We start from the raw sequence: 17,420 nt of genomic DNA on the forward strand, positions 1-17,420 counted from the left end.
ATATGAGAAATAACGATACTAATTTATGTTGCTCTAGCCGCGCTTTGTCGGTGATGTTTCTGTCTTTGCGCAGCTGATGAATTGAAAGTATGTTTCTGTCATGGCGAACAAAGAACAACAGCTAGCCCAAGGGGAAAGGGTAATTCTCAATGAAGAAAATAACTTCGCGTTTTGTTTTTTCTTGTACCACGAAACGTCTTGAATTCTGCCAGGCATTTGGTTCGGAGCAATAATTATGAGCCGCTGAAACATAAGACTCCACGAACAATCCAAGCGTATCATTAAGGAATATATACCTGGTCAAGTTTTTTTTATAAGTAGAAATCTTGTTAATATCAAATAAATAGGCGTGGTCCAAGTTGATCCAAAAATAAACTACCGCCAGCCGTGAATGAATACAGACAAAAGAGAGAGAGAGAGAGAGAGAGAGAGAGAGACTTTAAATAAAGACCTCCACCAAACTTTAAAGCGAAAAACATCTCAAAATTTTTCCGATTCAAGACAATTTTTCATGAAATAATGTACTGAGTTCACACAAATACATGTTGAATGATACGTAAGATATTTCTCCATGTGATATATCATCCGTTTCAGATTCATTTCATCTGGACAATTCCTGCACTAACCAACTTCTGGATCTTGCTCATCACCATCGGGTTCTTTGCGTGTTCCTGAGCAGCCTTAGGATTTTCTTGAAAATCTGTCAACACCTGCATCATTATCACAGGAATTTTTTTAGTCAGTCTATACTGCATCGGTATCAGTTCAAAAATAAAATTTCACTCCAACAGAGAGAACATTCAAAATCAGCATGCCATGCCTGTCTCATAACGGGGTCTTGGAGGATGTTCTGAATCTCGGGATCCTGCATTCCCTTGGCCTACAAAACGGGAACATATTTAAGACCACATCCCAGAATGGTTCCATGGTCCATGAATCAATTTTAACAAAAGTTTCATAAGTCATACCTGTCTCTCTTTCAACTCGTCTGGGGTAAAATCCCCTCGACTAGCCTTGTTAATTTGTTCCATGCATCTGCAAAGACATTTGGAAGTGGCAGTTAATCAAGACACTAAACAATTATGTATGTGTAGACGCAGACACAAACATTGGAATTTAGAACCAAATTATATAGATGTATTTACGTAATATACCTCCTCACACCATCAAGCAATTCCTGGTTGTTAGGATCATGTTTCAGCCCCACTTGATAAGTCTCTAAAGCTTTGTCGTATTCTTTCATGAAGAACTGAACCGCACCTTTTCTAGTATAACCCTTGGAAAAGGTTGGATCAAGCTCAATGCACTTCTCAGCATCCTTCAACCCCTCAGGCAAAGCCCCAAGTTTCGTGTAGCACGCAGCTCTATTACTATATGCCTGCAAGGCAGCAAGTATTTCACCTGGTGATCCATGGCATTCGCTCTGGGACAGAACATTTAAAATAGAATCTGTAGTAACAACTGAAAATGGTTAAAAAGCTTTTTTACCCTTGCATCTTTGGGGTTCCTTCTCAAGGATTCTGTGTAATGCTTAATAGCCTCAGGATACTTCTGCTGCTTGAAGCACTCATTGCCTGCATGGCACATGGAACCCATGTAATAAAGAAAAAGAATATAATTTTATTAAATGGAGTGCTGCCCATTCAGAGCAAGTCCATGGTTGCAACTACAGTCCAATGAGTATACAAGGCACAAAGTATAGAAGTGAAATGAATTCATGAGTCTTCACGAAAGAAATCACAGCATCATCTGATCATGCATTAAGCAAATTAAACATTAGGTAAGGTTAAGTCTTCCAGATGGGAATACCTTTCTCACGTTCCTCGTCAGCTAATTTGGGATCAAAGTACTCTTGTTGCTCGAGTTCTTTCTTCGCTTTTTCAGCTTCATTTAGTTTTTTCAATGTGTCTGGATTGCGATGCTCTGTAAGAGCTTTCTGGAAAGCCTCGATAGCAGGTTCATAGTCCTTTGAGCATTTTGCCATTTTCATCAGGGCAGTTCCCTTCCTAGTTAAAGCTTTTGCTATCATCTTAAAGTCTGATCTAAGCTCTCTTCCCCTTTCAATGGCCTTGTCACAATCTTCAATACATTCCTCATACTGAAACAACAATGCTAGTAGTGATTAGAGTGTGATTATAAAGAAATAATTTCAAATATTGGAACTTTTAAAACCACCCAGCATGACAGGTCATATGTTTGCAGTACATATGTGAAAGGAAAGAAGTCTCAGTACATATATTTTAGAATCACCATGTATGTCAAACAGGAAAATAAAAACAAGTCGTGGTAAACTCTAGGGCCACTTTAGATGCTGAGTTTTAAACTAACGATAGCATGCCCATACACATCAACAGAAAAACAAAGGAATGAACAAACTCCAACTGATGCTGCTTTATGTATGCTGCTCTCTCTCTCTCTCTCTCTCTCTCTCTCTCTGTGCCTTAACACCATGCCTAGAGAGAACCTGTCACAACCTCCAGGAGAATTGCCCGGGACCACACCTCGACACAACTCATGGAGGGTCAGGACAATCACATGGCTAGCCTACTTGCATGCCTTGGCTCAGACCATGACACGCAGCGGGTAACCATAGAGGCTAGTGGCCGCGCGCAGACCATGTGCGCAGGCTTGCGCGTGCCCTTGAGCGTGCACCGGTGCGCATGCATGCGTGCCCTAGCACCACTTAGTGAGGCTAGTGGCGTGCCCTCACAGGCATGCCATCCAGCTCACGACCTCAGCCCGTGACTTGCAGGCAAGGCTAGTGGCATGCCCACCAGGCATGCCATCCAGCGCACGGCTCTAGCCCGTGCCTTGCAGCCCCATAGCCCAAACCGTCAGTTTGGGTCATGCATGCTCATCGCCCAGGCCACCAGCCTGGGCCATGCAGGACCACCACCCAAGCCACTTGAACGGACACTATAGTAGCAGCAGCAGCACGGCAACACCCTATGCCCACCATCAGGCCTAGGCTTGGCACCATGCCATGCCCACCATTAGCAGGCCATGTCATTCCCACCACCAGACCAATGCATAGCACCATGCCATGCAGTGAGCCACGAACCAGACTATGACTAGCCTAGCCGTGGACCGTGCACCACCATAGCCCACCATGGGCCATGCATGCCATGACCATCATGGGCTAAATTATTTATTTTATTATTTTTATTTATTTTATTTAAAAACTTGTTAATTATTATTTCATTTGTTTTATTTATTTATTTTAATTTGCCTAGGGACCTTTTGGGAGTTTCCACTTTGTAAACTCTATAAATAGGACCCTTAGACATTTCATGAGGATCTTTTGGCATTTTGAACATTGAGTGGCCAGCCATTGAGGTTGGAGTTTATCATTTTCGGTGCTTCTTGCACTTGGGCTCTTTTGGGGTGCAATTCGTGAATCCCCAAGGAGAAGAATCACACTTGCAATTCGTGAATAGGTATGATTCGATTTATCCTTTAATATATTTGAGATTTCCTTTCAATTCTTTGTGCAATTCGTGAATCAAAGATTGTTTGGTTCTGGTTCCTTTGTTCTTTTCATTTTCTCTTTGTGTTTTTGTTGGAGTTTTGTTGATTGATTGGAGTGAAGAGGCCGAATCCTTCATTGGGATTCGGTTTGTGTTGTGATTTGCAAGATCTCTTGTGTTCATGTGTTTTCTCACATGTTCATAAGATTTCCTTGCAGTTTTTTGAAGATTCCCATCTCCCAAACACATATTTCGGCCAGCCCTTTCTTTTACCATACACGCCACCTTCAATTGCCCAAAGCCACAAAACCCTAACCTCACATCAAGCCCTACACGCCACTTCTCATATTCCAATAGCCAAACAAACCACAAAAACCCTAGATCTAACCTTGAGCAATTCGGCCATAGCCTCCTTGGCTTGGCCGAAACCCTAAATCCTACATTTTCTCATTTCCATTTTCCTTCCATAATTTGATTGGTCATCATCCCTTGATTGACTCACTCAAATTCCTTTTCCCTCCAAAACAAATCAACCCCTCATCCATCCTATCCATTTTTGGCCAACCCTAATCCATCTAGATCTCAAGATCTCAAATCCTACATTTTAGGAATTACACAATCCTAACTTTTAGGATCTCCACAAGCCACCTTTTCCCTAGCCGTGTACCCCCACTAGCCTTAGCCGAACCCTTCATCAAACCTAGCCTCAATCACTCATCTCTAAACCCTAGCTAAGATTTCTCATCATCCATCCCTACCACACAAGTGACGCCTAGCATCCCAAGGGTCACTTAATCGTGCACCATCATCACCCAACCCGTGATCACCTAGCCCAAACACCATCCATACTTCCCACCATTGAACCCTAACCTCATCTCACCCAAACTCTCTTTGGGCTACACATGATCTACACCAAGCAAATGAGTCCTATCGGTCACTTGAGGAGCAACAAGGAGAGGATCGGACCCTTAGTGTTTGGAGGCTTGACCGAGATCCCCAACAGAACCTCCCGAGCTACCGTCACATCAGCCTCCTTTCTAGGTGAGTCCAATTCCCTCTTTGTTGCGTGACGTGCTGCCTCCCCTGTAAGCCTATCTATTTCTTTTAATTCCTTTACCTTCAACCTTCCCTAATTGCCATGCCAATTTACAATGTCTTCTCAAAACACCCTTTTTCATTAGGCTGAGTTTTGATAGGGCTGGGCTTAGTTTTAAATGAGAATTGTGTTTAAAATTTGTAACGCCCCAATGGAATGCCCAAATCACATGATCTATACTCCAAAAAAAGTAGTCAATGATACAATTAGAGCCACATTGGAATCTTATAAAGAGGAAAAACTTCTCCTTACCAAGCAATGTGGAATCTCATATACCATCTACCTTTATTCTTATCATATGAAGTATCTGTATCACAATCTCCCCCTCTTAAATTCTCGATGTCCTCGTTTGGATTGTCCTTCGTAGGTGGCACAGATCAAGTCCCACATTTCTAGTTGAGATAAGGCTCTAATGCCATTTGTAGCGTCCCAATGGAAAGCCCAAACCACATGGCCTATACTCCAAAAGCACTAGTCAATGATACAATTTGAGCCCCATTGAAACCTTATAAAGAGCAAGAACTTCTCATTTCCAAGCAATGTGGGCCTAGTTATATTAGCCCAAAAAACTTATTTTTCCAGAACATACTTAGAAATTTAAATTATGTTTAAGTGTTAATCTTTTATAAACCATGTTACAGCAGTAAGTTATAAGGAAATTAAAGTACATTTAAAGTATACTACTGACCCTATTATTTTAGTTAATATTCCAATTGTCTCTTTAGTTGGTTTTTTAATAAAACTATTATGTTATACTTTAAATAGAAAACCAAGGAATATGTTATGAGCTTTAAATAATATTACTATCTATTAATCTTAGTATAACTGAATATTTACTAAATAATCTCTATGGTATGATTCTAAGTAATTAGAATGCTACGACACGTTTTCCCAGAAACGATAGTGACAATTAGTGCCTCGTATAAGTCATGAGCTACGACGTGAGATTGTGGAAGCAACGTAACAGGTAAGTAGTATGATCATACCTTTGTGTATGCTGTAATTGTTCAGTTTTTGTAAGAAAACTGTGATGTTTACCTATGCTACGCTACAAGCCAATTCAAGGTTAGCCCCTTTTCACAAACCTTTATAAATTATGATGATATGCTTGTAAATGAGCCTATGCATGCTAAGCTGATATGGATTGTTGTTAGATGGATGAGATATTATGAAAATCACATGTATGCTTGTAATGTTTAAATCATGTTATGCCATGCCTATGTTATGTTATGTTATGTTGAGTAAGACTCATGTTGATATGTCATGTTCAATGTTATGCCATGCACAAGAGTATGTCATGCCATGCAATTTCATGAAGTCAAACATGTTCACATACCTTATGAAAGTTAATAAGAAAACACGTGAATGACAAGTAAGCTTTAAGATTGGCTTCAAGTTATATTTATCACAAAAAAAAAAAAAAAAAAAAAAAAAAAAAAAAAAAAAAAAAGAAGAAAAAAAGATTGGCCTCAAGTTATGGATGGATGTGCAAGCTACAGACTCAAGCGTGGTCCACCACATGTAAACTAATATCTTATGAGGTGACACAGACGCAAGCGTGTCTCACCAAAGGTTATGATATGAGATGCCATGGACTCAAGCGTGGTTTACCTTATGTTTTGTGATGACACGGACTCAAACGTGTTTCACCACATGTTATAATATGTTAGATGGTGCCACGGACCCAAACGTGGTTCACCCTAAGCTATGATATGGTATGTACGGTCAACGACAATTGGAACAATGCACATATGTTATGATGGCCACTATGTAAGTGAAAGGCAAGATGAATAAGTTATGTACGAATGATAGGAAATGTATGGAGTCAGTCCTTCCTGCATCCACGTTACATGTACTGCCATGATTATGTTTAATTTCGCTTATGTTACTAATGAATGATCTATATGTTATGTGTATGCGTGTAAATGTATGTAAGTTTTCAAAATTAAGCTTAATGTTAAATTAAGTTACATTTACAATATGATGTGCTATTAATGAGTCTTTGTCTCATTTGTTTGTTTCTCTATTTTTACGTTTTAATATCCCAAATGATGATTTCGTCGATACAAAGCATGAGTGCCAGGAGTAGAATAAATTTCCAGAGACTTAGTGTATGATTTAGACATTTAAGCAGTGTTGGTTTCACATAGAACTAGTTTATGCCTTTTCATTATGTTTTCAGTTTTACGTTATCAAAGACTATTATGTTAAGTTAGTTCGATGATTCAATAAATGAAGTATTTCCATGACTTAGAATCTTTTCACCGGACATTTTGTTATGAATGTTCGAAATATTCCTGACCTCCGAGAAGGGGTGTTACAATTAAGAACTAAGACAAAAGAACAATCCTCCTTTATCACATTGTATTCAATAAATCAAATCAAAATGAATTGACATCAGTATATCAAGTCCAAATTCATTTATGTTGCAATTAATTGATAGATGAAAACCTAACAACGTGTCAGTCAAACAGCATAAGCTAACTGGAAATCACATAATAACTCTCAATGTCTACATCCGCCTGAATCCCAATCAATTCATTATGCAGAACAACCCATACTGTAGCACTAAATATTGCAGATTTCGGCTTCTTTGACCATGGTGGGCCCATCCACTTAGTTCCCACGCAACTCATCTTCAAAAAAACTAGATTACTAAAGCTTCATCACGTGCCCATGAAAAGCTACGGTTTCTCAAACCTTAGCACCTAAGCCTCCAGTGTATTTTGTTTCACTCACAACATCATTGACCAAGTCAAGCACATCAACGACCATATGAACAAGCATAATTACAATTAATCAAAAGCAAAATCAGCGCAAGCAAGAACCTTTATGACCAAGATTTATCATACCTGTCCCATTTCCAAATAAGTAGCAGCCCGGTTCGTGATATAGGAAACGTCCTCGTCATCCAACTCCATCGCCTTAGTATAATGCGCAATTGCCGTATCGAAATCCTTCTTCTTGTAAGCCGCATTGCCCAATTCCTTTTCCGTCTGCGCCTGCGCCTTCCTCTGCTTCGCGTCCTTCTCCTCTTCTGTTAGCTCCATTGGCTCCGGTTCCGGCTCAGCTTCCTTCGCCGGCTCGGCCTCCGCGGGCCTCCTCCTCTCCGGAGGTGGCCGCGGTGGAGAGGACGAAGACTCCGGCATCTCCATGTCCTCCGAAGTAGATGTCCGGAGATTTATGTTCAGCAAAACGCCCAGCGCTTGCATAACCCTCTGATCTTGGAGATAGAGGTTAAGATTGCTAGGATTTTTCTGAAGCTCCTGCATCATCTTCACGAAATCAGGCTGTTGAAGGTAGGCCCTGGTGTTTGGATCGGCAGTGAGCTTGGCCCACATCTCGGACCCAGAGAAGGCGTCGCCGAAGAGGTTGTTCGGCGGTGGAGCGGCTCGGGAACGTGAAGCGGCGGATTGGGCGTCGGCTAAGCCGGATTTGAGGGCGTCGTTATTGGGGTCATACTCGAGGCCCTTCTTGTAAGCAGCGACGGCATCCTTGTGGAGGCCCAAGCCGAGGTGAGCGGCGCCGAGCCGGCTGTATCCCTTGGACCAGTCTGGCTTGAGCTCCACTGTTTTCTTGGCGTCGGACAACGCCTCGGAGTACTGGTGGAGAGAAGCGTAGGCGGCGGATCGGTTCGAATAGAGAACGTGGTTGGTAGGAGCGAGACCGATGGCCTCCGAGAAATGGCGCACGGCGCCAGAGAAGTCGCCGGCGGAGAACGCGGCGTTACCCTTGGCTTTTGCTTCGTCGGCCATGCTATGTATTCCGAGGAATCAGAAGAAATAATAATAATAACAATAACGATACAAAACACAAAGTTAGGGGAAGGGGTTTAAGGAGCCAAATCAATTGGGTGTTGGGGGGTTGGGAATGAAAGGGTGCATACGTAGCACAAACCTTTGGCTTTTGATCTTTATGAAACTGTCAGGGACGGGACGAGAGACTCCTGGGGTTTCTGGAAACTTCGGTTCGGTTCGTGCGCGACTTCGGGGAAGGGACTAGGGAGTTGTTTGGGAATCGGAGGGTTGACGTCTGGATGGATGGATAGTATCTTCGGTGTCGGTGTTTGGTCTCATTAACACTCGAAACGCAGCGTTTTGCTCCGTTGGCCGCAGATTTGTATATATTCTTGATTATTATTGCGAGTGGAGTTTTTTGGCTCTCTGGAACATAAGAAATGCGAGGAAATTTTAATACTAACTATTCATTATCCGTTGAGCGGGCACACGAACTTTGATCTCTCTTTCTCTCAGGTTTGCAGCCTACGAAGAGTATGTAATTCAGCTTGACCTCTCAAAGCTCTTCGGTAACGAAGCTCCTTCCTCTCTCCGTGTTAAGATTCCATCTCAGTACGTTCTTCGAAGATCTAAATATGGATCAGCTTTGATGACATTATCTATTCACTTCGACTGAATTCGATTAACTAGCATGCATTCTTGGATTTGAATTTTAGAATGGGCATTGTGTAGTCCTCTATTAGAATGCTCTCTACCTGTTTGGAAAAACTCCTCTAAGAACTCTGCTTCCCCGTCCCCCCCCCCCCCCCCCCCCCCCCCCCCCCCCCTCCCTCTTTGATGTAATGCTGCTGGTATTTTCACCCTCTGCTTAGTCGTTATGTTGGGAACAATTTTGCATAGCATAAAGGAACCCTTTTGATCGTATGTCCCATTGCACATCACAGTAGTCTCCTCGTGCTTCCCACGGTTTAGCCCCTGTCCAGTTTGCATAATGAGGAACTAATAAATGGTGTCTGAATAAATTTTCCAGGATTCCTTGTTGGTAACCAAGGCACGCAAGGTTTCTCACAGCGGGATTGGTTCCTAACAAAGGTTTGCCTTACCAATAAGAATCCTATTACGATAATGGATTTTTTATTTTCTTGTTACGTCGTTCTGTTAACTTTGTTGTTGATGCAGTTGTATCTGCAGGAGGAACTACAGTGGGGATTTGATGAGTGGTGCTTCTGCAGCTAGTAGCTTAAGGTCAGCATTCTCTTACTGTGTACAGCAGGTGCGAAATTATGATTACCATCACTACCTCTGCCTCCTTGAACTTCCGCCTCACTTCCGAAAGGCTGCTTTTGCACTCCGTGCCTTCAATGTTGAAACTGCAAGAGCCATGGATGTTGCTTCTGATCCCAGGATTGGTCTCATGCGCCTTGTCTGGTGGCAGGAAGCTATAGACAAAATGTATGCTGAAAAGCTAATCGAGCACCCAACTGCACAGGCCCTATCATCAGTGATATGCGAGAATAAAATTAGCAAGGGGTGGCTGAAACGGTCTGTTGAAGCTCGGATCAACGATGCAAGAAGAGAGGTCACCGACATTCCTGAAACTATTGAAGAGTTGGAAAAATATGCCGAAGACACTGTATCAACCATTCTGTACATGACACTTCAAGCTGGTGGTATCAGGTCCACCGCAGCCGACCATGCAGCATCTCACATTGGTAAAGCAAGTGGCCTCCTTTTGCTGCTTAAGTCACTACCTTACCATGCTAGCCGCAACCGTCATTTTTCTTACATACCGGCTAAAGTGGCTGCCAAGCATGGGTTGTTGGTGAAGGAGGGAGGTAGATCAGAGATCCACTTGGATTCTCGTGAGCGCTTGTGTGATGCAGTCTTTGAGATGGCCTCAGTTGCTAATATCCATTTACAGAAAGCTCGTCAACTTGCTGGAACAGTACCGGCCGAGGCTCGCCCGGTGCTGCTGCAGGCAGTTCCTGCCCAAGTTCTCTTGGACTCCCTCAGCCGGGTACAGTTTGATGTATTTGATCCAAGGTTATCACGAGGGGTATTGGGTACTTCTCCTTTGTGGTATCAATTGAAACTGAAGTGGCATTCATGGATGGGGAAATATTGAGATATATGGTCCTGGCCTTTTTCCCAATTGACGAGGAAATCCTTCATCAGATTGGAAGTCAATTTGCGGATTGAAATTTTTGTCATTCTGGTTTATTCACAATAATTGAGCCTTACCCTGTCAAACCCATGTCCAACACACCCAATTTTTTAGTTTACTTGTAAGCACTTTCGGAGCGGCTCCGGTTGGGCATGACTTATGCAGCTTGCAGGTTGGGCTTGTAAGCTTTATGGGTCATTATGGCTCTACTTCTAGTCATTCTCGGAGTGATTATAGTACCTGCATTTGCCTTTACGGCATCCTTTTTAGATTGATGTTTGGTGTCTTGGTCGTTAATCCTTGTAATAAATTTGAAAAAGTCTATTCGCAGGCACAAAGGGGAAGGCCCCGTGCATGCCAGCCACAGTGGCAAAATGCGACGACATCGTTTTTTGAATTAAAAGAAACGATGCGTTTCTGAATATTGGGTTTTCCTGATTTCTTCCTTCTCCCCTCAAGATCAGCGTTCCCCTTCCTCCACGAAACCAAGCCCTAAGCCCTCTCTCTCTCTCTCTCTCTCTCTCTCTCTCTCTCTCTCATAGGGCTGACAACAATAGGGCATACTCAGCCCTTGCCAATCTATATTCAGCTTTGGGAGATCATGGAAGGATGCTGCTGAAATTAGAAAATCAATGAGAGATAGAGGAGTGAAGAAAGAGTAAGGATTCAGCTGGTTTTAGATATAGAACAAAGTCCATGTCTTTGGGAGAGAATATGGGCTTCTCCCACAAAAGAATGCTATATATGATATGGTACCAAATATCTAGAAAAACATAAAAAACATAGGTTTCATTCTGCGAATTAGATGTTAAATAATGCTTAATTTATCTTGATTTCTATGTATGTATGTGGTTTAACCATATGTGTTGAACAATTGTGCTCAAGTTTTCCTGGATATTTCATCGTTCTATTTGACTACTGAAATTATTTTTTTGCTTTTCTATATTTCTAATTCTCTTTTGGAAAGAAGCCCTGTGAGAAAAATGCAGTGAGGTTTCTAACATGATCATCATGTTGGTATTCTGTAGTTTATGATAGATGAAAATGTAAAAGAAATGAAATGAAGAGATGATGGACAAAACTGTAAATGAAATGAAAGCAAGAGAGAAACCAATCCAAAACTCTACTTTTTCGAATTTAAGAGAGACAAAAACAAGAGGGAAAGGAAAAGGTTGTTTTCCCTTTCTTCGTACTCCATTTTGCTTCTTATTATTATTTTTTTAAACAAGTGCTGATTGACATGTTGTATAGGAGTGCGCATGCTGGCACAATTTTGTGCTTGTATGTAACAGAACTGAATAAATTTTGGTCCGAGTTTATGTTTTCGCTGTGATAATTAAATCCAGAGTTTTGTTACATATAAACAAAGTCACGTATTAATCTGTGTACTAATACTAATTCCTTTATACTTAAATTTTAAATTAACATTATTTTTAATAAAATCTATTTTTTGTCCAATCACAATAGATTAGTACACATATTAGTGTACAATTATACTTGCAACTAAATTTTTTCTTAAATCCAATGGCGCTTGAGAGACTTTGCCACCATCACGTGCAATACCATTTGGATTAGTGATTTCAAATTTTTCAGTTCCAACTACCAACTTTTTTAGTAGAGTGGCATGTATCCCAGTAATTTCATATCTCTCAATTCTGACTACCGCCATTTTTCCTTGAGTGGCATGTGAATCATACATGCCACCATAGACAGTGAAGGTTCTATGCCGGCACATCGACGCATTTTCCTGTTGCTATGTTTCTATATTTCTGCTTTTTCTAACTGATGATCAAGAAAAAATGGTCGTAGAAAACTCCTTTAGCCAGTCCAGACGAACAAGTTGTAGCACACTTCGTTTCACTGTGAATTTTAGTCGCAATCTAATAGTCTGTTTATCAGATTCTACTAAAACTGTTTTAAGCGACTTCCTCTTAAAAAATGGGTGAGCTGTGTTAAGCGACTACCCTTAAAAAATGGGTGAGAGCCAATTTTTGGCTCCATATCTCTTTTTTTTAAAATTTTTTATTTATTTATTTCACTGGTGTTGCATTTGTTTGTTTTGGGATGATTGTTGGAGACTCTCACCTTATAGAATCTTGTATCATGTAGCCACATAATTTATCTATAAAATTGCTTGCTTAGAAATTTAAAAAAAAATGGTCATTTGCAATTTCAATTCCTCTTTGGGACGGATATGCTATTATTGCACGTTTAATAGCCCCCAATCAAAACAAGCCACGTATGTAATTCCACACTAGACATAATATAACTGATCTCATCTGATAAAATTAACAAAAGTTCTCATAATTTATGTTTATGCTCGAAAACACTTCAGAGCGCGCAACTCCAATTTCTAGGTGAAGATCTGCGAAAGAACTCTACATCCGAAATAAAGAATAATTGGAAAAGACCAAGAACAATCAAGATGAGCAAGAAAGTGGAGAGCCAGCAGATGACTCACATCTCTTGTAAAAGGTTTTGTAGGAGAAAATGAAATATAGTTTTGCTTGTTTGATATTTCGTAATTCATTGCCTTGCACCAATCCATGAGCCTTCTCTTTCGTTCTAGTCCCAAACCAATGAGACTAATTCCACATTAAGGTGTCATATTTGGTTCTGGGAGAGGAAGAGGGGGTCACACAGGAGAGGAGGATAGGGGGCTTTGGTAGAATAGGGGAAGGGGAAGGGTTACAGGAGTTACTGGGAGTTATTAGTTGTATGCAAGGATATAAGATGTAAAATGGAAAAGCTACTTGGCAAACAATTATTGGAGGACTATTATTTGAGGATTGATCTGACCGGTAGAAAGATTTTCTCTTACGATTTTCAAAGTTAGAAAACTGTGTTAGCCAAAAAAAGGGAAAAAGGAATTCAATATAAGGTACAAAAGCGGCATCGTGTGCAAGTTTGGAAAAAGAAAAACACAACATAACCGCTAGAGGAAGGGCTTGAACCTTCGACCTTGTGGTTAACAGCCACACGCTCTAACCAACTGAGCTACTCCAGCTCTACGCTTGCCGTAGCAATCAAATACAAATATAAACCAAAACATTCGTAGAGTCTTCAAATGGGCCGACTGAGAGAGAATGAAAAAATAAAAGTGTTGACAAAGCACATGAACGGAAAAAGAGGAATATGCGATTTTTGTTAGAAGCTGTGGGCCTTTGACCGTGACAATGAAGCCCTTGAACATGGGAATCCCTTGAACATCCAGATCAAATCTATGTTAAGGAAAAATATAATTGTAAATATAATTGCGTACTAATTTATATATTAATATAATGTAATTGGTTAAAAAGTAGATTTTATTGAAAACAATGTTAATTTAAATTTTAAGTATGAATAAATCAGTATTGATACACAGATCAATGCGCGACTATGCTTGTATGTAATAAAACTCCTATATTAATTCCTTCATCTCATAACAACGCCTTTCTACTTGAATTTATGCCATGGAGGCACATAGGTAGATAAGACTCTTGATCTATCTATAGTTTTGAGGATTTGGACATCTATCTCCGTTTGTTACGGCATGCAGATGATCATAGCTTATAATAAAAGTAGTTATATACACTATAAGAAAAATATTTATTTGTTGTCATATCAATTATTTCTTACAAAAGTAACTATTTCTTATTAAAATAAGTCTATTTCCATTTCTGTTGGATAGACCACTCATACGCATGTGAAAGGGGGCATGATATATTGGGAATAAGAATATAATTTCCAAATATAACAAATAGGGGGCGTTTTTGTAGGAGTTGTATATTCCCTATATCTGGGTTAATCCCAGTAGCTTAGACTGTGTTTGGTTTATCAATCTATCTTAATTCATCTCAATACATCTTATCTAATTATTACAACTTTTTTAACTTTTAACAAAAAATATAATAACAATTTAATTTTTTTAAATTATAAAATAATAATAATATTAAAAAAATAATATTTTATTCAACTTTTAACTTTTATCTCAATTTAACTCAGTGTCCAAACCGGCCCTAAACTTGGGAAACCTAAACAATAATGGATCTACAATTAGCTATATTATATTATATTATATATATGCATCAGCAATGATAGAGAAGGTAGTACCCCACCAGTTGTTGCATGTGCGATCAGCTGATCACCATGCTGCTAACTAATGCTTTGTTTTATATATTTTCATTGATCATGTCGAACAAGACGAAAAGAGAAGAAGACAAGACACTAGGGCAACATTCGGAGACAAATAAACATACTCTTCCTTGCGTTGTCAACGGCTACTTTCGCAATATTTTTTTTATCTGCACCACTGATATGCTGTGCGTGGTCACTAGCAGCTTGTGGCCAGCCTTGTCCTCTCAGGTTGAGGTGGTCATTGTTAATAATTTGTTGCTTGCACTCAGGTACGTACGTACTTAATTAATGTTCACGGTGTATTCTCATGATCAGCTGCTTCATGTTGATCTGCATGCATGTGCCCCGCATGTCTATATATATATATATAACCTGCATGCATTATACTATTTTCTTGTATTTTTACCAAGATAAACAAGACATATAAATCATTTAATCCATGGGATTTAATTCAGGACAATCACATTAATACATCGGATTAATGATAAAAAAATGCATATTTCAGTCAAGGAGTTCTAATTCTTTTACAGTCACGTACAACTATCGCTTTTGCATCTCATGATCTCATACTTAATTGGGTCGTTTGATAGACATGATCGATCTATACATCCAAGCACATATATATATATATATAGAGAGAGAGAGAGAGAGAGAGAGAGAGAGAGAGAGAGAGAGAGAGAGAGAGAGAGGGCTATTGTCTTGAGGTATATATGTTGCAATATTGGTAGTACTGCACACGTCATGCGCACACGAGTGATCTACAGCTATTACATTTTTATTTGGTTTGAAAAAGTAGGTTAAATTTTTGTTGCATTGATCATTGGAAATAACAAAAAACAAAAAACACAAACATAATCATAGATGTGCAACTTATTGGATACATCTTCAAAGTTGTCAATATCTTTCTTAGATTTGGGTCGTGAATTAATCACGACAATTAAAGACAAAAAAAATCCCATTTTTGTTATTATAGCGCGCGTTGGTCCATACACTTAAATAACAAACTTGGAAACCATATTACTCCATTATTAGCTAGATATTTATTTTAACTTGAGGTTGACTTATTTATTTTTCTCGTGAACGTGAGGTTGACGACATATGTTAATCCAATATGCGATCATGGTGGGGACAAGATGACACTTGTATCACGTGTTAGACTTTTGCTTCACTTCTTTACTTTGTTCCATAAAAAATAAAAACACCAACTATATATAAATATATTTATATATATATTAGCTTTTGACATATATTTACTCTTTGAATGCCTTAACCCTAGGCGACGAACCGGCCCGATACGACGGAAACTTAACTTGCCGGCACACACACGCACCAAACACATCTCTACACGTGGCAATCCAGCAAGGCATGAGCTTCTCTGGCAAAAAAGCTGCGGGAAGATGGGCCCGGAACGGGGTGGAGCCCACTCAAAAGAACCAGCCTGCACCCAAATCGTGAGCCTAATGATCGCGGGCTAGCCCACGCCGGACCATTAGCCTCCACGTACTGAGTCCCGAACATCATTCCGTTCGGTGGGGCCCGGTCTCCACCACCAGAGGCATAGAAACACACTCTACAGACACAGTTGGCTAGACAGCAGCTCGGCAAATTTTTTTTAAATTTTCTTATTTTAGTTATAATAAAATTAAAAATTAAAAAAAATGACCGAGACTTGATAAAAAAAGAAAATTATTATTTTTATACAATATACTCTGATCCTCGATATAAAGAAGTATTTGGAGAGGTGTCCCGATCGTATTGTCTAAGGTCGGTTCTTTGGGGTCCAGCTCGATCGTGAAAGCTGCCTTTGAGGACAGATCGAATAAAAAATAAGCGAACTATTTATATAATAAGTTATTAATATAAAATTGGAAACCAACCAACCAGAGATCGCGAGCGAGGACTGCTTGTGCACGTCTTTAATAAATGATAATATATTAATACCTGGTAAATACTCAAAAAAGGCGAGTTCAAGAATGCTAATTAATCAAGTTCACTTTTTGTGGGGCTCGAAGGTGGCCGGGCAGTTTTTTGGCCAACTTAGGGAAATATCTTTCTACAAAGATATTCAGTGATCAAATTGTCGTGAAATAACTATAACAAATAAGTGAAAATAAATACAAGTAATTCAATTATATAAATACAAAATTAACGTGATTTGATAATATGTTTATATTTATAGATTTGTAGAGAATTTTATTATGTTAATAAATCACAAAAGATATTTTAAGAGCGAAATTTCACTGTTAAAAATATTTAGAACTTACTAAACTATTCATTAAATACATATTTATAATGTCATATAACGAAAATATTAATTTTTATTTTTCTACATTATTCACTCGATTAGAGTGTCGAGCGAGCATACGTTAAGCGAACTTTCTACCAAATGCTTTTTCTAACCGCAAACATTGTCAAAAAAATAAAAAAAAATCGGCTCAAGCCTCCTTGAAATTTGCCAAATAAATCATAGCACATTCTTGTCAAGTCATTAAATCAGGCCGATACACTAATAAAATTAGAATCCACAAACCCAACACAAGTCTATGTTTTTAAAGAAATTCTTGATTTGTGTATTAACAGATAAGTTCAATATAAATCAAGAGTATTTAGAAGATGAGAGTGGTAACTTATCATTCTTTTATTCTTGTGCAAAACGCATTACCTATATCACTTGATAAAATTTGATTTGTGAAATTAAAAATTAATTTTAAAAAAAAATCAAATTATGCAATGTAAGCATTTTATTAAGTTTATTATATCCATACTAACTTGTAAATATAATTTTTCATAATTAGTTAGTTAGTGATAACACCTAATTATATGATTATAGACAATTATAT

The 17,420-nt window shown here is 39.2% G+C and overlaps 2 protein-coding genes, 1 long non-coding RNA gene and 1 other non-coding gene across 6 annotated transcripts; 2 read left to right on the plus strand and 2 right to left on the minus strand.

Annotated features, from left to right (window-relative positions):
* Positions 1–438: 438 nt before the first annotated feature.
* LOC122288956 (hsp70-Hsp90 organizing protein 3-like) lies at positions 439–8,598 on the minus strand. Its single transcript, XM_043095796.1, has 8 exons — positions 8,461–8,598; positions 7,416–8,319; positions 1,810–2,098; positions 1,489–1,574; positions 1,155–1,378; positions 969–1,035; positions 821–880; positions 439–710 (listed from the first exon to the last, which is right to left on the minus strand). Exons 2-8 carry the CDS (start codon positions 8,316–8,318, stop codon positions 597–599), a joined length of 1,743 nt encoding a protein of 580 aa, XP_042951730.1. The 5' UTR covers position 8,319; positions 8,461–8,598; the 3' UTR covers positions 439–596.
* LOC122288962 lies at positions 2,405–11,400 on the plus strand. Its single transcript, XR_006236063.1, has 2 exons — positions 2,405–2,436; positions 10,962–11,400. It is a non-coding gene; the product is annotated as an uncharacterized LOC122288962 (long non-coding RNA).
* LOC122288959 (NADH dehydrogenase (ubiquinone) complex I, assembly factor 6) lies at positions 8,732–10,886 on the plus strand. 3 transcript variants are annotated; one of them, XM_043095800.1, is made up of 3 exons: positions 8,732–8,869; positions 9,331–9,392; positions 9,480–10,886. In XM_043095800.1, the coding sequence occupies exon 3, from the start codon at positions 9,514–9,516 to the stop codon at positions 10,423–10,425; it is 912 nt and encodes a 303-aa protein (XP_042951734.1). In that variant the 5' UTR covers positions 8,732–8,869; positions 9,331–9,392; positions 9,480–9,513; the 3' UTR covers positions 10,426–10,886. The 3 variants fall into 3 exon arrangements, with proteins under 3 accessions (XP_042951734.1, XP_042951733.1, XP_042951735.1); XM_043095799.1 differs by having other exon boundaries at positions 8,773–8,912; XM_043095801.1 differs by having other exon boundaries at positions 8,773–8,912; positions 9,492–10,886.
* A 1,997-nt stretch (positions 11,401–13,397) lies between the features above and the next one.
* On the minus strand, positions 13,398–13,471 carry TRNAN-GUU. The gene has a single exon. It is a non-coding gene; the product is annotated as a tRNA-Asn (tRNA).
* Positions 13,472–17,420: the final 3,949 nt, after the last annotated feature.

The sequence above is a fragment of the Carya illinoinensis genome, chromosome 12 (assembly GCF_018687715.1).
Source record: "Carya illinoinensis cultivar Pawnee chromosome 12, C.illinoinensisPawnee_v1, whole genome shotgun sequence".
Classification (NCBI taxonomy): domain Eukaryota; kingdom Viridiplantae; phylum Streptophyta; class Magnoliopsida; order Fagales; family Juglandaceae; genus Carya; species Carya illinoinensis.

Excerpts from the sequence above, each read along its gene's own strand:
- LOC122288956 (XM_043095796.1), bottom strand. The coding sequence starts at position 8,318 with ATGGCCGACGAAGCAAAAGCCAAGGGTAACGCCGCGTTCTCCGCCGGC. Across the intron at positions 1,379-1,488 it reads GGAACCCCAAAGATGCAAGG|GCATATAGTAATAGAGCTGC; the intron begins GTAAAAAAGCTT and ends GCTGCCTTGCAG. Across the intron at positions 881-968 it reads ACGAGTTGAAAGAGAGACAG|GCCAAGGGAATGCAGGATCC; the intron begins GTATGACTTATG and ends CCCGTTTTGTAG.
- LOC122288959 (XM_043095800.1), top strand. The coding sequence starts at position 9,514 with ATGAGTGGTGCTTCTGCAGCTAGTAGCTTAAGGTCAGCATTCTCTTAC.